Source organism: Solanum lycopersicum, chromosome 12, assembly GCF_036512215.1.
Source record: "Solanum lycopersicum chromosome 12, SLM_r2.1".
Lineage (NCBI taxonomy): Eukaryota > Viridiplantae > Streptophyta > Magnoliopsida > Solanales > Solanaceae > Solanum > Solanum lycopersicum.
In genome coordinates, this window is record NC_090811.1 from 67886998 (window position 1) to 67912350 (window position 25353).

Below are 25353 nucleotides of genomic sequence, written 5' to 3' on the forward strand. Positions count from 1 at the left end.
ATTATATCTTGACATCTTTTTGTCGGAAAAAATGGATACCGCCATCCATATTTTTTTTCTGGGAAAAATGAAGGCTATCATCCACATCTCCTTACCAGAAAAAATGGAGACGCATACAAAACCCCTTCTTCTTCCACAACAAAGTAGAAACAAAATTCGAAAACAAAATTAATTATAACGTATTTTTTGTAAAAAAATAACAATATCAATTCCAAATAGGAACAAAAAGACGGGATAAAGAGAAACAAAAATAAAAAATTCTTAGTTAGTATATGTTAAAATCTCCACTTTTTTTTAGATGAACAACAACAATGGTGGAAATGATTATCTTTAAGGGAAAGAGAAGAAGGGGAGGTTTGGGGTGGGTGGGGTGAGGTGGATTTTTCTTTCTTTTTTTTCTGGTTGAAACTCTTTTTTTTTTAGATTTAGATTTTTTGGTATTTTTATTTCATTTATTTAAGATAATTAAACTAAAATGCCACATGTCGTAATTTAATTTGTTATTTTGCCACATCAACTGCGTGTGTGTTGCACGCACTTCATTTTTTAAGTACGTGTCAGAAAAATATTTGATAGGTATTTATTTTGTAAGGTTGAAGTGTCTAATAGGAAAATGGACATGTTAAGGTGTTTAAGTGAAATATATGGACAACTTTAAGTGGCCGTAGATGACTTAAGCCTTATAATTAGTAAAAATTTCATCCATGTATCATTGATACAAACCCCTCATATACAAATTGTACTAACAATGTAGCACATACTCTTTCCATACCATTTTACGATACGTGTTTGGTTTGAGTACGAAATTTAAGAAAGAAAGCAAAATATAATTTGAAATTTGTGACGTAAAATAAGTGATAGACAGACGTTTGCATCACTCATGTCTTCCTTTTCATACCATTCTGGTTCTCCAACCCAAAATTCCAACTGTTCTTGATGGTTTACGTCATCGATGGTGAACAGAACTTTCTTCCAACGAAGCATATTCTTTAAAATATTCATCCCTTCATCCTCACTAGTTAAGAGTCAATTTTTCACCCAAGAGCTTGCAAATGACGACTTGTTTCTAGCCATGTTAGTCCATTTTTCTGATGAAGTTTTCCAACATCACCGAGAAAACAATCAGCTTCAAATTGATGTAGAACAGTTGCAATTTCTGTTTTGGCGATGCCGCCCATACCCCAAATACCAATAGAACGAACATCATTTGATTCCATATCTAATAATGAGGTTACTTTCTCAGCCTGAGATTTCATACCCACTAAGCTTTTCGGGAAAAGCTGAAATAATTTGAAGTGACTTAGAAAATATGTCATCAACTAGTTTCTTGATGCACGCTGCCTCATCCCTACGTTACAGTGAAATAATCTCAGAGTAAATAAATAGACTTGTCAGACTAATATCTAAAACAAACACATAATAATGTTAGTTCAAATCAACTATTATGAATTATAACGATTTAAAATCATCAAACAACCATATACGTCTCGATTTTCCTAGAATCTTTGTTCCATCTCTGGTAAAAGTATAGCTGATGAATTGTAGCTAAAAGTTTGTTCCTTTTCGCTCTTGATAAAGAGAAACCATAAAAAAAATAGAAAGCTTACTTGAAATTTAGTAAATGATAGCCTGATAATTTGCCTGCCTCCGCAAATGCACCTCTCCATCTTTGAACCTTCTCCATATCATCTTTGTATTCTACCTCGTGTTGGAAAAATGAATCCGCGAAAGGGGAATTTTGATGGCGTACATTTGATGGACTCACATCATAGAATACTGGAATCACAACCTGCTCCAATTCCATTTTACACTTTATGATGTGTGCAAGCTCCTCTAAGCACCGTCTTGAGGATGCATAGCTTTTTGAAAATACCACGACAGCGAATCTGGCGTCTTCTATGGCTTTTAAAAGTTCAGCAGAAATTGATTGTCCTGCCTCCAACCGTTCATCGTCTTTGAAAGCATGGATTCCTCTCTGTTCCAAAGCATTATAGAGATGACTCACAAAGGTTCTACGCGTATCCTCACCTCTAAAACTCAAAAAGATATCGTACTTGCAGACTTTGGAAGAAGAAGCATGAGACATTGTTTGAAGGATATTGCTAAAGACTAACAGGTAACTTCTCAGATTAATATTTGAAGCCTAATTGGTAAAATTATTTCTCAGAATTTGGTCTAAGTTATCATTAATAAAGTCCTCACATTTAAAGTCAATGTCTGATATGAAGTCTTCTTTCCACATTGTGTCTGCAACATGCATTATTGTGAATGGGTCCATCAACAAACACAAATAAAAACAAAGTTTACTTACTACATCTTTTTACACCATATTAGCAAATTCATCCCTCCATCTTTGAATCTTCTCCGTAACTTCTCTGAATTATTGAGAAAAATGACTCATATCAATTGTTCTTTTCTTATAATAGTTAATATCTAGAGCACACCTCGACTAATTTCACAAATCTCATCATGAAAACAACTATCTCTTCCATTCACCCATAGACACCTACCGGCAATATGTATCAAGTAACTTTGTCCATCGGGGATAGGACAAGGACATATGGGAAGAATCACTTGGCGCTTTTGTATCAGTTGGGATTTATCCCGAGACGTCATGACTCTCAACCACTTCATTAATTACTAGGTCATACTCGTTACGGGTAACTCCTTATCATCTTGCTATTTCAACTCATAAAAATGTATCCTAGGTATTCATTATTGTGAGAAATTAATTGAAGTCATTACATTTTTTACAACTTAAAACTCTTTATTGTAATATGGTTGAAATAAACGACATAAGAAGAGATCTAATACGAGGACTTCCGAGGATTCGGTCACCCATCAAATGGGTCCAACCTTTAATAAAGTTCACATGCAGGACCTTTTTTTCAATGGGAACAAAATTGTTAATAGTGTTCACAAAGAGAAAAGACTTTACCTTTTTTCATCTTCTATAGGAAACTTGTTATCATCTTTCCTAATTCATGACATAAGAATGTACCTTTTTTCAACTTACAAATTAAACAAATGAACAGCAAATTGATACCTTTCTGTAAATTAATATAGAATTTTGACCAATATATGTGTCTATAGAATCATTTAGATATTTTGAATTACAAAATGAAAATCCACCTTATGCTCATGTATTGCGGTCACTTATTACAATCACCCAGAAAATGATTCAAAAAACAACATATCTAGTAAAATCCCACAAACGGATGATGCGACGTGTTTGGTTGAATATGGAATTTAAGAAAGAAATAAACAACATTTAAATATCGTGATGTAAAACAAGTCATAAACAGACCTCATTGCTTCCTTTTCTTATTTGGATGACTAGTATTACTCATTGCCTCCTTTTCATACTCCAGGCGAATTCCCCAGCCTACTTCATCAGTAAACTCCAACTCCAACTCCAACATGTAATAATCATTTGGATTCTTCCCTTCTTTATTGCCTTCGCCATTGTTCCACAATGTTTCAAATGGTATGTAGGCAAAACAAATAAAAGGATCGTCAGACTCCAAATTTTCACCGAGAAAGTTGTTATACCCCAAGGAATATTTTCTTTCAGGGCCAGATTTGCAGACCAATGTAACTCGTAATTCTGTGTGATTTCTAATAGGACCGTAACATATCGAAAAACCAATGAATTTATCGGTATACCAAGATGGGTCCAGATCAATTGACATATCTTGTTGATATATAAACCGATTGTAATCAAACAGCTCAGGAATTCTGACTCCAGGAAAAACAATGAGAAAATAATCCCTTAGGTGGAAGTTACACTGCATGCAATAGAATATAAATTATTACTACTAGAAATCAATCAATTTGACAAGAAAATTCAATATTCAATAAATTAATAACCTGGATGCATGTCTTGTGAAAATGCTGTAGGAACACATTAACTTGTTCACTTGAGACAGTTCCACAGTTGGATATTCCCAGCCTACACAACTTAAGACAATTCATTACGAGATCTCTGATGCTCTTCAGGGCTAAATGATAATCTGCATATAGCCATGTTAAATTTGGGGGTAGCTCTCTTGGCAGTTCATTAAGATTCTCACAGTAGTGTACTTCCAGATACTGAAGGAGAAAGTGTCCTTTTAAGCTTTTTGGTGAACAAGAAATATTGCTTCCACTTACATCCAATTCTCTCAAAGATCCTAATTGTCCACCCAATATGTTGCGATCGTGTGGTTGGGATATTGCAGTTTCGCTAGTATCATGTATATACAACTCTTGCAAATCACCAACGTTTTCTGGAAGCTTCTCTAGCCTTTTGCAACCTCTGAGGTTAAGACTACGAAGATTCACCAAATTACAGAGGTTGTCTGGTAGACTTACAAGATCTTCACAACCTGACAGATTTAGATAAATGAGGCCGCTCAGATTCCCAATGGATGAAGGCACTTCTCTTATCGCAGTAGACGTCAGAGTCAGGAACTTCAAGCAATGCATATCTCCTTTGATTTCTGGAAATGTATCTAATTTTGGGGAATTAGATATCTTGAGTCGTGTAAGGGATTCTATCCGAATAGAGCTTGAAAACTTCTGTAAGTTCTCACATCTATCCATCTCTAACTCATAGAGATTCTTTTGAACTCCAAGAGATGAGGGGAGCTTTACCAATCCAGAACATCGGTGTATATAAAGATGTTCCAATTGCTGTGATTCAAAGAGGCTGTCTGGCAGTGTTGTAAGTTTATTGCAACCTGAAATAATGAGATCACTAAGATTTCGTATAGTGTCTGGAATACTTTCAAGAATTTCACAATCAGCCAATTTCAACTTTCTAAGGCCGCTGAGAGACGGGGATAAGCTTCTTATCCAGGGGGATTCAAGAAAGAGTTTTGATAAGCACTGCATATCTCCACAGATTTCTGGAAATTCTTGTAAGCTTGTGCATTTAATGAGATAGAGACGCTCAAGAGATTCCATGCACACAAATTTTGGAAGCTTCTTAAGTTTGTAACAATAAGACAAAGTCAAAGAAGTAAGCATTCTGCAATGTCCAAGAGAGGGATGCACCTCTTCCAAATTCTCACACCTGTGTAAATTTAGTTTCACCAAGTTTGGCATATCACCAAAATTAGGGGTTTTTCTTAATTCATAGCAGTCCGTGAGATCCAAATGCTTCAAGTTGCTCAATTTCTGTTTTCATAAAAAAAAAACAGTTAGCTTAAGTAGTACTCCTAATAGAAATATTTTGTGGGAAAATAAATAAATGAAAGGAGGGATGTTATGATCATTGAAGGATGTAGAAAATGCGAAAAAGAGGGAGTCCCACGTAACTCTATCCACCAAAGCTAGAACATATGGGAAGAAATCGCCTAGGAGTCGTTTGGTAGAGTGTTTAAAAATAATGTGTGTATTAGGAATGCTTATATTGGTTAAGTATAGATTATCTCATATGCATTGTTTGCTTTGGTGTATTAAAAATAGTTATTTACAAGAATATCCTCCTCTATTATGGCGGAAAAGATGTAAAAGTGCTTTTTTGAGAGGTAATTGGGTCATTAAGCATGCCAATGCATGTATTAAATTTATATACATGATGTTCTATAATTACAACTATTTGTTCAGAATTATTGTTCCTATCATTCTGTACAACAACTTCGCAACAAATCCAGTTGATGTCTGCTATTTAATAATTCATCAAAACACTACAAGTATATCACATGAAAATTGTTTCTTTGCTTTTTATGGTTCCATTATTCCGGCCTTTCAAATTTAAAGAACTTTGAACTCACAGAAACAAGTATATAGCATGCTTCACAATAGATTTATTTATTATATTTGCTCCAAAAAAACAAAGTTTCTTGACCCATCTTTGATTAACAATCTATTTAACTCAAACAGGACATTGTACCAAAATATACCTTTGATATTGGCAAAACTTCAACAAGACAACTTTCACGTAAACGAAGCATAACGAGCTGTGATGGTTCAAAGCTCTCTGGCAATGAAATTGAAGGATACCCTGTCCAATCAATAAACCGCAGGCTGGAAGGAAGATAAGTAATTGCGCAGTTTGAGCTAAAAGTTCCATCGCCAATTATGAGTATTTGTAAGCTTTGCATCACCTTGAAAATATTGCTATAATCAACAAGATTCTCTTCAAAATAGGAATATTTTGGGATATGTAGGCTTTCCACCTTTTCTGTTATCTGAGAAGAATATCGAAACGTATATTTAATTGCTAACAAAGAAAAATGAAACAAAAAAGAACAATAGAACTATGAGCTAACGAAATTATCAATCAAGCTAAATATTGCTTACCAACTTCCCATCAAAAAGGTCACAAATTTCCTCGGGAAGCCATATTCTGCTGTTAGCATACTCTTCCCTTATGACATTTTCTCCCATTTCTCTTATCATATTATGCATCACAATTCTATTATTCAAAGTGATGGATAACAGAGATTTTTCCATAAGGTAATCTATTAGAAAACCACGATTCGGGTCTCTCTGTAATAGTTCCAGATAAAGATCGAAATCAGATCTAGCCCAGTAGTCCATATCCAGAAATGCAATATTTAGAAATGTAATATCTAGAAATAATTCCTTCTCATCTTTGTCAAGACCATCAAAACTAAGCCTAAGCTTTCCTAGAATATCCTTGTGAGGGATTCTCTTCAGCCGATCAATTATGTGTCTCCAGTGCTTTTTGTCTCGTCTGTAAAATGAAGAACCCAAAAGTTTAAGAGCTAACGGGAGTCCACCAGCATGTTTCACCACTTCTCTCGAAAGTTCAATAAAATCTTCTTTTGGTGTTTTTTCTCTAAAAGCATGCCTACTGAACAATTCAAGTGCTTCAACCTCGGATAATAGTTGGACTTCATACACGTTATCCCCGACGTGACTGATCAACAGGTTCTTGTCTCTTGATTTAAAATAATTCTGCTACCCATTCCAAACCACTCTGTCCCTCCAACTAAAAATTCCAACTGTTCTCGATGGTTTACATCATCGAGAATGAACAAAACTTTCTTCCAGCGAAGCCTATTCTTTAAAATAATCATCCCTTCATGTTCACTAGTTACACTCATCTTTTCACCCAAGAGCTTGCGAATGACGACTTGTGCCAGCCATGCTTGTCCATTTTTCTGGTGAAGTTCTCCAACATCACCAAGAAAACAATCAGCTTCAAATAGATGGCGGTATCTTTCATACAGAACACGTGCAAGTTCTGATTTGCCGATGCCACCCATACCACTAATACCAATAGAGCGAGCATCATTTGATTCCATACTTAATAATTCGATTACTTCCTCAACCTGAGATCTCATACCCACTAAGCTTTCCGGAAAAGGTGAAATAATTTGAAGTGACTTAGGAAATATGTCATCAACAAGTTTCTTGACGCACTCAGCCTCATCTCTACAATATAATGGAAAATAATCTCAGAGTAAATAAATGTTACAAAGGTAGTTTAAATAAACTATTATGAATTATAACGTTTTAAAATCATCAAACAACCACATACGTCTCGATTTTCCTTTTTCAGTAAAAGTATAGCTGATGATTGTGTGGAATTGTAGCTAAAAGTTTGTTCCTTTTCGCTCTTGATAGAGAGAAACCGTAAAAAATATAAAGCTTACTTGAAATTTAGTAAATGATAGCCTGATATATTGCCTGCCTCCGCAAATGCACCTCTCCATCTTTGAACCTTCTCCATATCATCTTTGTATTTTACCTCGTGTTGGAAAAATGAATCCGCGAAAGGGGAATTTTGATGGCGTACATCTGCTGGACTAACATCATAGAATACTGGAATCACATTCTGCTCCAATTCATTTTTACACTTTATGATGTGTGCAAGCTCCTCTAAACACCATCTTGAGGATGCATAGCTTTTTGAAAATACCACGACAGCGAATCTGGCGTCTTCTATGGCTCTTAAAAGTTCAGCAGAAATTGATTGTCCTGCCTCCAACCGTTCATCGTCTTTGAAAGCATGGATTCCTCTCTGTTCCAAAGCATTATAGAGATGACTCACAAAGGTTCTACGGGTATCCTCACCTCCAAAACTCAAAAAGATATCGTACTTGCAAACTTTGGAAGAAGAAGCATGAGACATTGTTTGAAGAATATTGCTAAAGCCTTAGTGAAAGAAAAAGTGGTACTTTTCAAAAGATGAATAGAAAGTGGATTCATTCAGCATTGCTAAATACTAGACAGAAAGTGAATGCAAGTGGTTGAGAAGGAGGGATCATCAATAAATTTTCGAAACTTCATTTACAGCTACCAATAGTACTTACTGTATGTGAAAGAGATCTAACATTGGGTGGGCCTCTGCTTGTTACCACTTTTTTGTGATGGATGAAACATTCCATCACGTTCTACAAGTAGATTTGTTATAATTTGTAAAAAGTACATTTTAATATGTTTTTTAGGAATATTGATGAAAGATTATTGCTGCTTATAATTATTTTTTAAATTGATTAGTCATTCTAAAATTAAATATACATACTTTTTCATCAAAAGGAGTATAGAATTACAGTATTGTAATTCATTTTTTGAAAATACTTTTTCAAATAAATTGAATTATATAATTAATAATCTTTTCATTCACTATTATTTATTATATTTGAATAAATATTCAAAGGTCCAAATGAAATTAATTTCTTGATTTGTACTCTGATGACAAGCCATGAAAAACTCTATAATCAAATTAGATTTTTATCAAAAAAGAAGAAAAGAAAAGGAAGATAAAGAGTGGAGAGTTTTTTTTTTTTTAATTGTTATACATATATTTTCTCAATCGAAATTTATGTATATCTTTAATACACTTTCTACTATTTTTTTAGGGATATATTAATGATTAAATTGATAATCGAATCAATAATAATCAATAAACGATAAATTAATATTCTAACAGTTTAACATATTCTCAAATAGATAATTAATTATTTTTAAAATCGATACAAAACCCTTATCTCAAATTTAAATAGATATCCAACACAAAATATCAAATGAAAAATTGGGTGTTCGACTTTTCTCGAATGATAAAATACCACTCAATTTCAATTACGGATTATGAATTCGAGTCAATAAGAAAACGAATAATAATAAAAACTCATCCGGAAGCTTTTTAAAAGAAGAAGAAAAACGATAATAAACAGAATTGAAAAGAATTTTTTGTGGCTGAAATTTGGCTACCGACTGAAATCGTTTCGTTTCATTTCTGAGCTAGCAATGGAAGCTCTACTGGGAAGTTCGAATTCTCCTTCATTCACCATCATCAGAAGAAACCCCATTACTTCTTTTAAGGTATGTGAAAAAATGGGAAAGTTTAGTTTTTTATGGTTTTTGAAATAACCCCATTTGGTCAAGTGGGCAAATTCCATTTCATATTACTAGTTGTTGTTTTAGTTGGTGTTCTTGATTTCATTAATTTCTCGATGTTTCAATTTATGTGATTGTGTTTGACTGGAAATTGAGATTGAAATAGTTCTAATTTGATTTTTGTGTAGTATGAATGGTAGTAGAAGAAACCCCATTATTTCTTTTAAGGTATGTGAAAATTGGAAATTTTGAAGTTTTTTTTTATGGTTCTTGAAATAACCCCATTTGTTCAAGTGGACAAATTCCCTAATATTTCATATTTACTATTTGTTATTTTAGTTGGTGTTCTTGATTTCATAAGTTTCCTGATGGTTCAATTTATGTGACGGTGTTTGACTGGAGTTTGAAATAGTACTAATATGGTATTGTGTAGTATGAATGGTAGTAGAATTCAACAACAAGAACATATCTAGTGTAGTCTATGGGGAGGGTAGAGTGTACGTAGACTTTACCCCTACCTAGTGACGGAGTTGCAATTTTCATCAAGGGGTTCACCATCTACTTTATATATATAAAAGATAATTTTAACCATGTAATAAACAGTATGATTCTCCATAAAAGGGGGTTCGGATGAAGCCCTTGATCCTACTTGGCTCCGTACCTTGTCCCTACCTCAGGGGTAGAGAGGTTGTTTCCGATAAACCCTTGTCTCAAGATGAATAGTAGTAGAAGAAGATATTAATTAGCTTAGATAGTTTTAGTTTGCTTAGAAAAGTATTGAAGTGTAAAATAAGTTTAGGACAGGAGAAAATATAGTGATTTCTGTACATCTGCCTAACTCTGGAGGAATAATGAAGATTTGCACTAGCTGGCCTGGATTAAATAATTTTAATGACTGAATTGTGTGTACTATTTTTGAATTCTTGAAAGGGAAAGAGTGTAGTATAGATTAAAAGTTTAAAACTAGAAGAGTTCATTATTTAAGCAGTCTGTTTTCTCAATTGTGAAACATGGAAATCCTTGTTTAAACTTATATAGTAAACAAGTACTTATGTATTTTAAAGTTTTCACAGAGCCAGTAATTCGAGTTAAGATTGAAACTTTACATTGTTTTTCATTTGATGATAATCTCACGATATTTAGTGTGTCAAATGAAAGAAAAGGTAGAAATTGAAAGATCCGAACATTATTTGAGAGGCTTGAATCAGAGAGGTAAAAAATTGACTCCTTCGTTCAGTCATATGAGTCAGCCCCAAACTAGTTGGTGCAGGCAACATGGTTCCGCTATATCCTTTCCACTCTATTCATGCTATTTCATTGCAGTACTGGTACATAATTGGTCTTTTAAGACCAAAAAGCATATACTTTTAAACATTATGATTTAATTAAAGGGGGAAGGTCCAAATTTATCCCTGTACTATTTAAATCACTCAATGTTGCCTCTGTCACACTTTTGGTTCATTCATATTCTTGTTGTTAACAAATCACCACGTAGTTTTCCTTTTTGTTAATGGAACTCCAGCGTAAAATTGGTGGACTCTACGTGTCCAAATTTTTGAGAAAAAATGTCCAAATTTATCCATCAACCTTACTTTGGAGCTTCATTAGTACGGGTCAAGGGTAAAAATAAGACTGCTTCACAGCGGAGGGGGTAAAATAGACCAAAAGTTTATAGAGGCAAAAGTTGCTCAATTTTAGATAGTAATCGGGAAAATTTAACCTTTTCCCTTTAGTTAATTTTAAAGGAGCTGGAAGGCAAAGAAATGATCATGAGGAATTATTCTTGCTTGTATGTGGTGGACCATCTAGAAGGAACAAAATTAACATGTTCGTTCTGTAAACAAGAAGTAAAGCATCTCCAAACTAAAAGCTACTCGTCTTTCTCTTTGTCTTTGTGTTTTTGGTGCAAAAGTGCAAAATTTACACGATATAGATAGTCAAGTAGACTTAATCAATAAACATTCTGCAGGTGCTTTCATGGAATTCTTTGTACAGCGGAAGTAATAAATCTCGAGTATATCATCCTATATTGTGTCTGAAAAGAAGTGGCAATGACAACTCTGGAAGTTGCTCTCCTTCATGCTACATTGAGCAAATGTACAGAAACAGAATGTTTTCTCAGCCAATCCGGAGGTGTAGAAAAATATTCATAGATAAGCAAAGTTTGCTGGTTATACAAAATGGCTTAGCTTTTATACCAAGAAAATTCAAATCCAGTCTCCGCAAAACATTAAAGCATTCTGAACTTTGTAAGAGTATAGTACCTGAGATATTTGTTCGGTCCTGCATAGGACTAATGCTGGTTATGGCTGTCAATGCTGCTGTTGTCAAAGCGCCTTCTTGTAAGTCTGTCAGTTTGATGGATCATGTCAAGCTTTTCCATGTTGTAAGACTCAATTATTCAAATATAAGTAATGAAATTCCTATTTTCTTCCCATTTTACAGTTGCTCTCACTGAAGAAAATCTACTTTTCTTGGAGGCATGGAGAACAATTGACCGTGCATATATTGACAAGACCTTCAATGGTCAAAGTTGGTTTAGGTACCGAGAAGACGCTCTACGAAATGAACCAATGAACACAAGGCAGGAAACATGTAAGTCTTGCCCTTTTTTTGGATGGTCTGTTAGTGATTATCTGCATGAAGTTTTGCAGAATACTCGGGGAAGAAATGATCTGCTATGCATCTGCGTTTAAGCTTTGATTGAAAAAGAAGAAAACATTATTCCGAGTAGGTAGAGGACTAGAGTGTGCAATCTATATAGAAGGGAAAATGTATTAGTTAATCTTACATACATGTATAACAAGATGCAAGTTAGCAAATAGTACCCGGCACATTTTTCTATTTTCTTTTTGCCGACAAGATGCTATATTGTGCCCATCAGTCTGTTGATATACCTTTTGGTCAAGCTCACCTGCATGATGGACTAATAGTTTGTATCTTGAGTTCTGAATTTTTGATTGATGTGTGCTTTAAGCAACCTCATCTATTTTATGGAACCATGCCATTTGTGGCAGGAAACTCTGTTTATCAATATATATAGTCATAGAAACGTACAGATTCCAATAACCAGCCTTGAAGCTTTAAACTTGTCTGGAAGTATGAAATGACTTGTCTCAGCTACAGCTGTAGTTTTCCATCCCTTAAATACATATTGTTAAATCATTGCACTACACTGTCTCCAGATGCAGCAATAAAAAAGATGCTCGCCACTCTGAATGACCCTTTCACCCGTTTTCTGGAGCCTGAAAAGTTCAAAAGTTTGCGGGTATGGTTCTTGTTTTCTCTTGTCTTATTAGCTGGTGAGTTAACTCCACCACGATTGATTGAAAATTTGCTTCCTAAACAGATCTCTTCATATGTTTTTTGAAGGCAGTCGGGAACTCAAAATGCACTTACTGGAGTAGGGTTGTCAATTGGCTATCCATTGGGGAAAAATGAATCGGCCTCTGGACTGGTCGTTATCTCAGCTTCTCCAGGAGGTCCTGCAAATAGGGCTGGCATCTCATCTGGTGATATCATCCTACAAATTGACAATACCAGCACAGAAAACATGGGTATATATGATGCAGCAGAACGGTTACAGTAAGTTTTCTTCTGGTCCTGACGTGCAGTTTCATTTTATGCTTCACAGTTCAAATTCTTGATGAGATGAAGTCTTATTCTGGGTTTACCAGACAAGTGAAGCACAACGACTGAGAGCTTGAACATCAGTAAAATTATTGAATTTACTTGTAACGATTGCCATGCTTTTTTTTTAATAGTATTTTGCCATGATTTCTTCACTTCCGTTATTTCTTTTTCAATCTGCTTTGATACACCTTCCTTTGAGCTGAGGGTCTATGGGAAGCAACCTCTCTACCTCCCAAGGTAGGGGTAAGGTCTGTGTACACTCTATACTCTTTGGCCCCACTTGTGGGATCACACTGGGCATGTTGCTGTTGTTACTTACTCATAACTATTGCACCTGACAAACCTAATGATAGGATCTGCATGCTAGAACTATAAGTCAGAGGTCATAATCCTTCTCACGTTATACTGAATCAAACTGGAAATATTCCTGGGAGAAACAGTATTACTTCTAATTAATGAGGGAGAAACATTGACTGATCAAAAAGAAAAAAGAGAACGCTGAAGTAGAAGTAATTTTACTCTGCTATCATACATATGAGTTCATAAACAAGAATCACGTGGCTAATAGGTTTGTAACTGTAGGTCAATATCTCATAATATTTTCTGATTCTAAGATCTCAATATCAACAGGTTGGTAGTCTGTTTTTCCCCTGGCGATTATGTCTATAGCTTAAGTTTATATGCATATATTTTCCTCTTTATTTATTGTTATTTTTGTTGACATACAGAGGACCTGAAGGAAGTGGTGTGGAACTAACTGTACTTCATGGATCCGAGAGAAGGCAGCTACCATTAATGTGTGTTCATCTTGTTGAACTCTACTAAAGTTTTCTATGATCTGCATACTTCTGTTACTTTTATATATGACTCTTGCATACTTCTTTTATTTTTAAGTATGACTATTGCTATTAATGCATCTATTAATTAGTTTAAGCTCGTACCTTCTTCCTTAGCTGTTATTACAGTAAAACATATGTAAATGTTTTTTTTTTTTGGTTTATGATTATGCTCTTTTATATTCTTAGCTAGAGAGATACCTATTCTTAACAAATACTAATAATGTGCTGTCTTCCAGACGGGAAAAAGTTTCTCTGAATCCTGTAAAATCAAGAATCTGCAAGCTACCCACTGGAGGAGATGATGCTCCTCTGATCGGATACATCAAACTATCAACATTCAACCAGAACGCTTCTGGTAAACTATCTTATCAACTACTTCTAATATTAAAAACACTATCCTACTTAATAGAAAACCAGACTACTCTCAAATCGCCTATTATCTGAACTAGTAGCCTTGCTTCTTCTTTTTTCCTCCTTCTAGGGAGTGGTTTGTCACTATGCAGATGCATTGCATCAAATCGGAGACTTTTTTCTACTCTCTGATTTGGTTATCAGAAGTTGTACACACTTCATGTTTAGAATTTTCTTGATCTTACTGGTATTTTCACTGTTAGTATGCCATCATTGAATATAGCATTTCTGTCAATGACAATGAAATCATTTGGAAAGTGAATCCTGCATTTCATATTGCTACACTTTATATCTATCATTTTATGCATGCTTCCACTAAAATTTTCTAGAAATGTGATGATTTCAGTACGTGTTTGAAGAGTTAAACATCGTGGTAGTTTTTTCATAAATTCCAGTTAAGTAGTCATGTAAATCTCCCTATAGGTGCTGTAAGAGAGGCGATTGAAACCTTAAGGAAAAACAATGTCAAGGCATTTGTCTTGGACCTTCGGGATAACAGGTGATAAGCTCTCACCCTGTCTTCATTTCACAGTCTTTAATTGTGATCTGAAAGTTGAGATCTTGTGCAGTGGTGGTCTCTTCCCTGAAGGAGTTGAGATAGCAAAAATTTGGTAAGCTGTGTTTGGATTTTCCAGTTTGAAGTGTCTGCTTAGTTTTCTTCTGATGATCCAATGTACTCGAGTGCTAGTTTCTCAATAAGTATTACTCATCTTTTCAAGGGTCGATGTAGGTGTTGACAATGAAATTTTTTTCCCTATTTTATTCTTTTTACATAAGAGTGCCACATAGGTCTATATACTGTTAAATACTAGAAGTTCTTTTAATACAATGTAGTCTAGTCAAAATAATATTTTCGATTCACAACAGAGAGATTATGAGATTACTTTGTTAGTGATACAATGAAGTTTCTTTCTTTGGTTCAGCATATTATTATTCTCTAGCTTTTTCGTTCTAATGTTTGCCCCTTTGACGCTACTGCTACTGCTATGCAAGAAGACTAAACTGTGCTATGCAATGGATTTCACTGCCAACCAGGTTGGATAAAGGTGTGATTGTATACATTTGTGATAGCCGTGGTGTTCGAGATATTTATGACACGGATGGGAGCAATGTGGTAGCTGCTTCAGAGCCCCTAGCTGTGCTGGTAAGTGTATTCATACTTAGTCATTTATGTTGACATGGATTAGCCTAACCTCAGCTAAGTGGTTTTTGTGATGAAGGTAGACAATTGAGTTGGTTTTGTTTTTTCCCCTTGTGCACTTAAATTCCACCGCATCTTCTTGTTTTGTGATGCTCGCGGCTGGACTGTAGTTCTCATTTATCAAATATTGGTGCTTAATGATGTATAATGATCCTATTCTTCCGGTGTATTTGAGTTTGACATGAATTTCGTATTTTGCACTGCAAATCTTTCCAGTCAGAGGCTCACTTTCTGTCACAGTTCAGCATTTTAAGTTTATCTTTGGCTTTGCCAAAAGTTGTTCTAGTTTCTCTTTCAATCACTCAAGTTCACACTTCACACACTGATTCCGCCAATCCCTGAACTCTCCCCGGGCCAAACTCACGTGCATATGCTTGTCAGGTAAACAAAGGGACTGCAAGTGCAAGTGAGATTTTAGCCGGTGCTTTGAAAGATAACAAGCGTGCACAGCTGTTTGGTGAACCAACATATGGCAAGGGGTAATAACTTTATTTACTTACATGCAAATACGCTTTAGCTGGCAAAAGAAGAATGCTATTCTTACTTGTTTCTTCTTCTGATACAGTAAAATCCAGTCTGTATTCCAGCTATCTGATGGCTCTGGCGTGGCTGTTACAGTTGCTCGGTATGAAACTCCTGCTCACAACGATATAGACAAGGTCCACACACTCTCTATCTCCTCACTCTCGTTCTGATATATACATGCCACAAACAAATATGGTTATTGATGTGTATCGTCTTTCTAGGTTGGTGTCACCCCGGACCATCCTTTGCCAGCATCATTTCCAAAAGACGACGAGAGCTTCTGTAACTGCCTTCAAAATCCTGCTGCTGCTTGCCACATAGATAGAGTCGAGTTGTTCTCAAAATGACTCAATCCTGCAATCTGAAGAAAATACCTTACTTTTTCAACATTTTGTTTGTAGATACCATTGATTCTTTAACCAGATACATGCATCTGATGTTTGTACATACAAAGAACCAAGAACAAAGGGACAACTCAATTCCTAATACTGTTGAACTCTTTGCTCTAAAAAGTGTCTATTTTACCCTTGAACTATTGGAAATGGAACAACTGTGCCGCCTTCTTAATATAAAGCTTCCTGTTGACTTCTCGCAGCGATTGAGTCGTCCAACAAAATGGTAAGACTTTTCCATGGGAAGGTAATCAAATTGAGATTAAGATGGAAATTCTTAACACTCTTTACTTTTTACCGGTCATGTTTTACTTTTTTCAAAAGTTAATTTGATTAATAGTCGAAATTTAATTGAACTAAATAAATATTATATCAACAACATATCCAGTCAAATTTTCTAAATGAGATTTAGAGAGGGTAAACTGTAAACAAACATTACCACTATCTTCATGAAACTGTTTTCGAAACATCCTTTGTGAAGATAGAGAATTTGTTCTCGAAAATTCATCGGCTCAAAGTGTATTAAATCGAAGTAGAAAAATAGAAAAAACATAGCAACTAACGAGGAGTGTAGTGTGCGAACCATCAGATAATTCGGATGTCCGGGTCGGGTCCATATTTTTGACCCGATTCCGGTTATATAAATAGGCTATTGCACCTTCCATTTTGAATTTTTCCACTTCACAATCCCAATTCTCCAATTGCATCAGCGAGAGAAGAAGAAGAAGAATCAACAATGAAGCCGATGGTAGTAGACTATTTAGCAGACATGGAAGAACAAGGATCAACAATGGCGATGGACGTTGATGACGTGGACACAATCGACATGTTCGGCGAAGGTCCACTCGGTGGTGGCGAACACCTCCGACTCGCCGACTCCGACTTCTTCAATCTCTTTCAGGATGATTTCGATGACTCAGATATCAACTAAATCTATCAACTAAAACTCTTCCTTTCCTAAAAAACAACTACATGTGTTGTTTCTTCTCCCTTCTAGGGTTTACTCTTGCCTATGGTACGTTGTACTTAATTTTCTGAAGGAATAAAGCAATTTTTTTGGATGCTCTAGAAATTTTATCATAGCTTGCTTATTCACATCGATTTTTTTTTTGTGTTATTTTGAAAGCTTTTCGGGCGTTGTGTTCTGAGTTTCTGTTTATGAAGCAATAGTTAGTTGTATGTTGAATTTATAGCTGATTGTGAGGTATAGGTAGTTTCTAAGAGCTGAATTTGCTCTTTTTGATTGATCATTTGTTAAGTTCTTAGATGTAAGAGCTGATTCGAGTCTCTCTGTTAGCAAATCTATCCAAAAAATATGGTTTTTCTATGGAAGACAATCATCTATACTAATTTGAAATCTAGTCAGTTCTAGCAAATGATAAAAAATCACTAGGGACTCTTAGTATATATCGTTGGAGCAATTAGGGAACTTGGAGTGTTAGATAAGTAGTTTAAGTCTAGAATAATGAAATAATATGGATTCAAACGAAGCGCTTATGGTGATGAGGATTCATACTGCTGACTTGAACTAGCTTGGGACTGAGTTGTAGCTGATATTATTGGAAAATTTATGGTTTGGTTGTCATTGCTGTGACAAATTTACATGTGCAAACCATTGTTCGCCCCAATTTCAGATAAAGAAGGAAGGCTATGTAGGTTGACTGTGTCTGATCGGATGAATGCTCTTGTCATGACAGGTAGAATGACTGATTCATGTAGATTGTAGTCGACGCTAATTTGGGATTTAGGTGTAGACCTTTAGTTATTGGCCTTCTCATATTTCTTGCATGGTGGTTACCCAGATGTGTGATTTGGCAGTTCAGGTTTTCAATTGATATTTCTGGAGAAAACTGTGCGACACCATTCATTCTATTTCACTATCTTCTTGTGGAACCTGAGCTGTCTTCTGTATTGTCGTTTTCTCAGAGAGTCAAATTGCTTATGCGACACTTAAGTTTAGGTTGCTGTGTTCTGTCATTTCACCGTTTATGTGATACAGAGGACAATACTCTGGCTGGCTTGGTTCCTCTTTTCTGTTACGCATCTATAGTGGCTTAGTTTAATATATGTCGTTCGTACTTTCCAGAAGCATAAATTGTATGCCTTTCTTGAAGGTTGTTTTTTGGCATAGCGGTATGTTGCATATTACCTAATGTTGGAAGGTTAATCCATGTCATAGGCATTGCAGGAACACACAGGCATTTCAAAATGCTCATATAGGTTATGTCTTTCGATTGTTCATGTATAGTTGCGAACAATGCATGTTTGGTTTTGTTTGAAAGATTGAAATTCTTGCTTTCTATCCCAAGTTTTATCCGTTCTTTCATAACGGTGGTGTTCTAGCCAGCTTGTGTGCATATCTACTAATCCATTGAGTGCGTGCTATCGGAAGCTCCCTCGGGAATATTTTGAGCATTGGAAGTTAAGTACTTGAGTGAATGTTCCCAATGACCAGTGTCATGTTTCTGTGGCTGCGCTTTGTTGCTTCCGAGTACACGTCCGTGAAAAGGACTGAAATAAAACTGGAGAATTAACTATCTTCTTGAGCTTATAGTAGCTTTAGTGACATTGTTGGCATCATTTGTGTATGTACTTGAACATTAGGAACTTAGCATCCTTTGTACTTGTTACCATTCTCAGAAGAAAAAAAGTTTATGATCCTTTGCAAATATCTTGATTTATTTACAACCTTGTGGCGATATTGATATTTGTACCCAACTGGATAGGTTACTATTTAGAATGATGCAATATTTATGATGTTCACGTGGGCACCTATATATATTTTTAAAATACATTATTAAATAGTGCAGGAGTAATAGGGTCTACCCAAAGTTTGGGATTATTATAGTAATTTCGCTCAATGTTTAGATATATTTTGAATCAAATACTTCGGGTTGGCCAAGTAGTATGAGCTTGGGACTTCCATGTTGGAGGTCTCAAGTTCAAAATCCCTTGCCAGCGAAAGCAAGGGATTTGCCTTCTAGGTCAAGTTCGTCGCACCAGGCTTACCTAGTGCGGGTTACCTCTCCTATGTGGTTTACGAGCTATTGCATAGGAGCAGGGCTTTACCCTGTGAGCATCCAAAAAGGATAGTGGCTGCGGGTTTCCGTTGTTGTCAAAAAAACAAATACTTAAAAGAAAAAAGAGATAAAGATGCAAAAAAATGAGTGAAATAAAACATGATTAAATCTAAAACAAGTATGGATTAGCATATTTTTCTCAATGTCACACAAAAATTAGCCACAAAAGGCGGATAAAATAGCAGCAAAATGTGGATTTCAATTTATCAAAACCAATCACTAAAGAATCTCTCTATAAAAACTTCTCATTAGCCCAGAAGGTTTTCATATATATTGAATACCAAAAACATTAACAATTAAGGAGTTTTATATATTTAATATATACGTATATATAATTTTATATAATATATCAAGAATCAATATGGCAAGTGCTCAATGCAATTCTGATAAATTCCATAGCAAAGCTCAGGTGAAATATCATATCTTAGAATATATTGTTTATTCCATCTCATTTTATATGATAAAAGAATAATCAATTTATGTATTTGAAAGTAAATGTCGATTCAAGATTTAAAATTTATGATTTGTAGATTTTAGCCATTTTGAGCTTACTAGTTCTAAGCTTGTAATTTGTAACAATTCGAGTCGAAGGTATTGAGTTCTGTTGAAGTTATACTGTAAACACCATATCTATATAACTTTAGTTTTTACCCTCAACAATATACTCTTATAACCATGGATGCATATCGACATGTTTAATTTCACAAACTTCTAAGGATACTTCTAATATGCACGAAAAAATATGATTAAAACTCATCATTTGATCAAATCACTGTCATATAAAATGAAACGGACGTAACAAATTTATATAAAAATTATGGTTTAGTAAATTCCTAATTTTTACCTTATCTTTTTTTTCCTTCTACTCTTATAAACTTGCAATTTTTGGTAGGCAAATCACTCTGTTAGCAAAGTTGAAGATGCAATTCAAAGAGCTTGTGAATCAGCTCATCAAAAAAGGGAACATAATTCTGGATTTCTTCACCAGGTAATTTTATTAGATATCATTGAATAGTCGAAGTGTGCGTAAACTACTCTCGAAATCGCGATTACAAAAAAAATCAAAATATATTTTTGGTGTATTAAATTATTTTTCTTGTTGATTGTATTTTAGACTGGAGAGCAAATGTTGCACATGGCTCAAGATGCAGTTGATGGGGTGAAGAACACATTTGGAATTGGAACTAAAAATAATAAATAAAAGAATTATTGTTCACTAATATGTTATATAAGGATTTGTAACCAATAAGAATTATCTATCACTATGTTATTATTAATCATATAAGCATGTCACAATTATTTTTTGTTGGTGTGTGTTTGCGCATTAAGATTATTTATAAAATGAACCAAAAATAAGAGAAAAAAATAAGTCAAATAGTTTTGCTTTCGATATCGATGGAAGGGTACTTTCAGAGTTTGAGATGTCTGAGCTTAGGGCTCCACAAGCATTTAAAGTTTTGCTATCTTTCTCTTTACACGCAATATATGGTGGTTTTTTGAGTTCATAGGATAACAACATAAGAAAACCTAGAGCATGGTCGTTAGTCATGTTTTTGTGGAGCTTGATGCTCTATGGCGTAGACGTCTTTGATTAGTTGAAGACAAAAATATAAGAAAAATCTAGCGAGGGAGCTTATAAAATCACTAGTTATAGCTGTAATGGCACTCTTATTCTTCATGATATTATAGTATGTAGCCCTAGAAAAACAACGAGGAGCATGGTCCCTAGTCTAATTTTGTAGTTTGATTCTCTTCGTTATAGATGTCGTTAATTAGATAGAGACAAATATATAAAAAAGTATATGATAAAAGATACTTATAAATCACTAGGTAGTCAGACATAACTCCTCTCAATCATTTACTTTTACGAAAAAACAGTTCCTTTGGTCATAAATTAACCAAAATATATACTAAATTGCTAAATGAGGCTAGCAAGTAACATTGTTCCTCATGAGAAGTACATATCAAATGAGTACACATTTATACCTTAGTGAAACCAAACAAATATTGGTATTTCTATGATCTTTGCTTTCCAATGCATTGTAGAAATTGTAATAAACAATCAGTTCGGTGCACAAAGTATCTCGTGTTCACACAAGATCGAGTCTGATACAGAACATCTTAGAAAATTCTAGTTTTTGTAAAAAACTTTAGATATGCTAGAAACCTTTTTGTTGTAACTCATAATTTTCAAACTTTGCCTCAAAATATCAATCTCCCTCTCCCTCTTAACTTCTTGTTTCTCCATTGAAACAATTTTTTCTTTTAAATGTGCAATGACTTCTTCTTTTGCTTTCAACTCCATATGTAGTTCTTCTAATAATTCCACTTCCTCTTTTCTCCAGCAGAGTCTTTCTCCTATGAAAACAAATTAAACACACCATCAAGAATGATAGAATTCATTTTGCATGGTACAATTGAGCAGAAACAGATTCAGAATTTCGAGTTTATAAGTTCCGAATTGTAGAAAGGTAAGTACTGAATTTTAGATAACTTATTTATTTATATCAAGTGGATTTCTCAACATAAATATAGAATGTTGGGCTAACACTAATGAGTTCCACCGAAAGTAACTAGAGTTCTAGCTCCGTTTATATAATTAAATTTTACTAATTGGATAGGGAGTTAGACTCTATAGGTTACAAGACTTCAATAAATTCAAGAGTGTGAACTTTGGAGTGACCTTTACAACACTAGAAGCTTCTTTAAGTCGATAAGATTCAACAATTTATATATTAATAAAACTAATTTTTCTTACTCCTATTTGTATATTACTATTTTGTCGATTAACGAGACTCAATTAAACCCTCAAAGAGACTTGAGGGATTAACATGAGAGGACATGAATGAATGCATTTCTAGGAGCTACCTCCAAGCAAGTGTTATGTAGCAAAATAACTCGAATTTCAAATTATACGTTGCCATATAAAAAGTGTAAAAACCAAATAGGACTATAAACATATAAAATAATAAAAATAATAAATAATTAAATTTACCTTGATTTGTCCTTTGAATAAGTTCATCAAGCTCATTTTTAATAACAAAATAGAGATTTTTCCATTTCTCAATAGCTTCATCTCTTCTAACTTCCTCTTCTCTAATTTGCTCCAACAATGAATTTCTCACCAACATATGATACTCTTTATTATCACATTTTTCACTTACCATTTCTTGATTTTCCACTTTATCTTTATCTTCTTTATAATCTTCCAATTTTTTCTTCAAATCATTTAATTCTTCATTAAGTTTCTTCTTTTCTTGCTTCCATTCTTCTTCTTTTACTGCAAAAACAATCATTTCTTGATTGTAAATTTCACTCTCATTTTCCCTTATACACATTATTTCACTTACCTCTTTTTGAAGTAACCTTACTTTATACTTCAACTCTTCAATAATTTTGGCATTTGGATTGTTTTTATGATTTTTTGTTTGAAGACTTCCCATTTTGCTAAAAGTCTTTTTCAACTCCCTTTTGCCTTTTTATTTTTCTTCTTCTACTAATAATGGAACTATTTATATTGGTGACTATGTGGTATATATATAGCAAGTTATTGAATATTGAATATTCAGGTTTTGTTGTGTGTTTTAATGAAGGGGTGCCTTAGTACAAGGGTCCATTTAGGAGGTTTCTAAAAATAGAGTTACCTCTCGAGCTGAGTCAGAAATTTATATAAAAAATTTAAATATATATAGATTTTATATTTGTGACTAGTAAATTTTTGAACCTTTACACTCCGATCGATCTTCAAGAAGATTCAACCGTTTACATATAATCAAAAGGGTTACTTTTTTAAAATGATTCATTTCCTTTTAGCTTTACTCGAAAATCATCATTATTTATTTAATTTTAAAATGGTTAAATTTATATACGCTGATATATAAAATTGTTAAACTATTAGATTATGAAAATATAACAATATATAACAATTCATAACAAATCGAAATTAATAACTTAAAAAATAATATAGGTAACTAAAAGTGACTTTCGTGATCTGAATTCAGATGAACTCGATCTTTAAAGTTCTTACCATTATATATATATATATATATATATATATATATTGGACCAATAAAAGAGGAGTGTAGGAAGGAGACATAAATGCCTGAAAAAGAGGCTCCACCAACATAATAAAATGTGAAGTGATAGCACTAATTCAATTATTCATTAATGGAAACTGTGAAAGATGCTTGTGAATTGTGATACATACTTTACACAAAAAATAAAAGTCAATATCTTTGAAAAAATTGACACATTGAATAGAATAAATCCACTAAATTCCAAAATCACATATAAAATAAGTATCCAAGGACGTGATCTAGCTATCATTGAGAATTTACATGATCTCAAATTCAAATTTCAACGTAAATAAAATATTAATTATTTTTTTTTCATTTATTCTAAATTTATTGATCAGATCTTATATATTACAAATAAAAAAAATCACATGTAAATCCTTTATAGGAGCGTGTGTTTTGTGAGGTATTGAATTTTTAGATCTCTTTTTGTATCTATTTGGCCAATTATTATTTTTTATAAATATAAATTATAATAATATTAATAATTATTGGGCCTACAATCACGGAGGAAAACATGGTGCGCATATTTGACAATAATTTTTTATTTTTGAATATATAAATATATACCTTTTTGAGCATGGTATTGCTCAACATTATGATAAATATTATTTGATTTTAAATTATATAAATTGATGATGTAGATTTTATATTTTTTTTTTGGTATCAGCTTAACATGTTATACCATATAATCTTTTGGTATTTTTCAAGAAAGAATGTTTTCGTGTTTTTTTGACATATTAACGTTTAGAAAGATCGATGCCATAAAAATATTAGATTCGAATAATAAAGTAGAATTTAGATATGCATTTAATATATGGTGTCAAATTTAGATAAATCTAGAAGTATTCTTCCTAGAAACTAATTAGGATTAATGATTTTCTTGGCAATTTCATAGTACTAATTATCATACTAGACATATAAAAAAACTTATCATGATCATTCTAGAGAATAAATTCTTATAGTGCTAATGCACTAGATTGAACCACTAAACCATATTTAAAAATATTTTTTCTTTCTTTATTGTCATACATAGGATAATAGGGCATTTCAAAATTCTAGGCAGCCTACCAATCTAACAATTAAAAAAATACTAGTACTATGTTTTATATATATATAGTAATAATAATAATATTTGTCAAAAATAATTCTTAAACAGTTAGGTACTATGAGAAAAATGTGCACTAGAATGAAATTGATGTTTACCAACAATATGAAGATTTATTCAAGTTAGCAGTATGGTTTCACTTGGCTTTCTTGTTCAAAGAATACCAGTAGTTTGAGTTTAAACAGAGTCGATCACATATATTTTTTAAAAAATATTGATTAATATGCATAAAAAGTTAAAGATAATCGTACAAATTTGTTTTATGATCCTTGAACTTGAAAAAAAAAAGTAGTGTACTTTGCTCCTCGAAAATTACAAGTGACACGAGTGGATTTACAAAATTAAAATTAAAACAATATTCATTACATGAATTATTCGCCGTTAAAAGGTATTAGTGACAAAAAATGTTAGTTTTAGCGGCATTAGTCGCTGCTAAAAGGTATTTTTACTGACAAAATTATAGTTTCAGCGAAAATAATAGTAAAAGGTATTATTAGTGACAAAAAAATATTTGTTTTAGTGGCAATAATAGTCGCCACTAAAAAGTGTTTTTATTGACAAAAGATTATAAGGAAAAAGGGTCTGATATACCCCTCAACTTTGTCATTTAGAGCTGATATACCCCTTGATGAAAGTGGCTCATATGTACCCCTACTTGTAAGCAAATGACTCACATATACCCTTTTCCTCTAACGGAAATGAAAATAATCTAAATTTTTATTATTTTTTTCTAAAAAATATAATCCCATATGAGTAAATTTATTCCTCGTCAGACATATTTTTTTTGACTTATT

The 25353-nt window shown here is 33.5% G+C and overlaps 5 protein-coding genes, 1 long non-coding RNA gene and 1 pseudogene across 10 annotated transcripts; 3 read left to right on the forward strand and 4 right to left on the reverse strand.

Moving 5' to 3' along the window:
* Positions 1-686: 686 nt before the first annotated feature.
* Positions 687-2734, reverse strand: LOC101268751 (TMV resistance protein N-like). Its single transcript, XM_004252969.5, has 2 exons — positions 1608-2734; positions 687-1348 (listed from the first exon to the last, which is right to left on the reverse strand). The coding sequence occupies exons 1-2, from the start codon at positions 2084-2086 to the stop codon at positions 1240-1242; spliced, it is 588 nt and encodes a 195-aa protein (XP_004253017.1). The 5' UTR covers positions 2087-2734; the 3' UTR covers positions 687-1239.
* Positions 2735-3057: 323 nt separating this feature from the next.
* On the reverse strand, positions 3058-8220 carry LOC101266010 (disease resistance protein Roq1-like; annotated as a pseudogene). Its single transcript, XR_739070.4, has 5 exons — positions 7611-8220; positions 6289-7389; positions 5889-6176; positions 3871-5160; positions 3058-3788 (listed from the first exon to the last, which is right to left on the reverse strand). The product of XR_739070.4 is annotated as a disease resistance protein Roq1-like (transcript).
* A 745-nt stretch (positions 8221-8965) lies between these two features.
* Positions 8966-16418, forward strand: LOC101267880 (carboxyl-terminal-processing peptidase 2, chloroplastic). 3 transcript variants are annotated; one of them, XM_026028515.2, is made up of 14 exons: positions 9133-9282; positions 9486-9525; positions 11267-11639; positions 11743-11892; positions 12483-12565; positions 12674-12882; positions 13659-13727; positions 14006-14124; positions 14604-14679; positions 14750-14791; positions 15216-15324; positions 15763-15860; positions 15947-16040; positions 16128-16418. In XM_026028515.2, exons 2-14 carry the CDS (start codon positions 9487-9489, stop codon positions 16251-16253), a joined length of 1587 nt encoding a protein of 528 aa, XP_025884300.1. In that variant the 5' UTR covers positions 9133-9282; position 9486; the 3' UTR covers positions 16254-16418. The 3 variants fall into 3 exon arrangements, with proteins under 3 accessions (XP_004253014.1, XP_025884301.1, XP_025884300.1); XM_004252966.5 differs by lacking the exon at positions 9486-9525 and having other exon boundaries at positions 8966-9282; XM_026028516.2 differs by lacking the exons at positions 9486-9525; positions 14750-14791 and having other exon boundaries at positions 8987-9282.
* LOC138340552 (uncharacterized) lies at positions 11755-12477 on the reverse strand. 2 transcript variants are annotated; one of them, XR_011213118.1, is made up of 3 exons: positions 12355-12477; positions 12126-12211; positions 11858-11994 (listed from the first exon to the last, which is right to left on the reverse strand). It is a non-coding gene; the product is annotated as an uncharacterized lncRNA (long non-coding RNA). The 2 variants fall into 2 exon arrangements; XR_011213119.1 differs by lacking the exon at positions 12355-12477 and having other exon boundaries at positions 11755-11994; positions 12093-12216.
* Positions 16419-16955: 537 nt separating the features above from the next.
* LOC101267595 (small acidic protein 1) lies at positions 16956-17370 on the forward strand. The gene has a single exon (XM_004252965.5). The coding sequence runs from the start codon at positions 17035-17037 to the stop codon at positions 17227-17229; it is 195 nt and encodes a 64-aa protein (XP_004253013.1). The 5' UTR covers positions 16956-17034; the 3' UTR covers positions 17230-17370.
* A 2269-nt stretch (positions 17371-19639) lies between these two features.
* On the forward strand, positions 19640-20682 carry LOC109119190 (late embryogenesis abundant protein 29-like). Its single transcript, XM_019211702.3, has 3 exons — positions 19640-19787; positions 20271-20366; positions 20493-20682. Exons 1-3 carry the CDS (start codon positions 19740-19742, stop codon positions 20577-20579), a joined length of 231 nt encoding a protein of 76 aa, XP_019067247.1. The 5' UTR covers positions 19640-19739; the 3' UTR covers positions 20580-20682.
* A 530-nt stretch (positions 20683-21212) lies between these two features.
* On the reverse strand, positions 21213-23406 carry LOC101267009 (uncharacterized). The gene is made up of 2 exons (XM_004252963.5): positions 22374-23406; positions 21213-21736 (listed from the first exon to the last, which is right to left on the reverse strand). The coding sequence occupies exons 1-2, from the start codon at positions 22819-22821 to the stop codon at positions 21510-21512; spliced, it is 675 nt and encodes a 224-aa protein (XP_004253011.1). The 5' UTR covers positions 22822-23406; the 3' UTR covers positions 21213-21509.
* Positions 23407-25353: the final 1947 nt, after the last annotated feature.

Coding starts and splice junctions, on each gene's coding strand:
- LOC101268751 (XM_004252969.5), bottom strand. CDS start 2,086: ATGTCTCATGCTTCTTCTTCCAAAGTCTGCAAGTACGATATCTTTTTG. Junction 1,349..1,607: donor TATCATTTACTAAATTTCAA/GTAAGCTTTCTA, acceptor ACTGTAACGTAG/GGATGAGGCAGCGTGCATCA.
- LOC101267880 (XM_004252966.5), top strand. CDS start 9,208: ATGGAAGCTCTACTGGGAAGTTCGAATTCTCCTTCATTCACCATCATC. Junction 11,640..11,742: donor TGTTGTCAAAGCGCCTTCTT/GTAAGTCTGTCA, acceptor CCCATTTTACAG/TTGCTCTCACTGAAGAAAAT. Junction 16,041..16,127: donor CTCACAACGATATAGACAAG/GTCCACACACTC, acceptor TCGTCTTTCTAG/GTTGGTGTCACCCCGGACCA.
- LOC101267595 (XM_004252965.5), top strand. CDS start 17,035: ATGAAGCCGATGGTAGTAGACTATTTAGCAGACATGGAAGAACAAGGA.
- LOC109119190 (XM_019211702.3), top strand. CDS start 19,740: ATGGCAAGTGCTCAATGCAATTCTGATAAATTCCATAGCAAAGCTCAG. Junction 19,788..20,270: donor AATTCCATAGCAAAGCTCAG/GTGAAATATCAT, acceptor AATTTTTGGTAG/GCAAATCACTCTGTTAGCAA. Junction 20,367..20,492: donor ATTCTGGATTTCTTCACCAG/GTAATTTTATTA, acceptor ATTGTATTTTAG/ACTGGAGAGCAAATGTTGCA.
- LOC101267009 (XM_004252963.5), bottom strand. CDS start 22,821: ATGGGAAGTCTTCAAACAAAAAATCATAAAAACAATCCAAATGCCAAA. Junction 21,737..22,373: donor TATTCAAAGGACAAATCAAG/GTAAATTTAATT, acceptor TTGTTTTCATAG/GAGAAAGACTCTGCTGGAGA.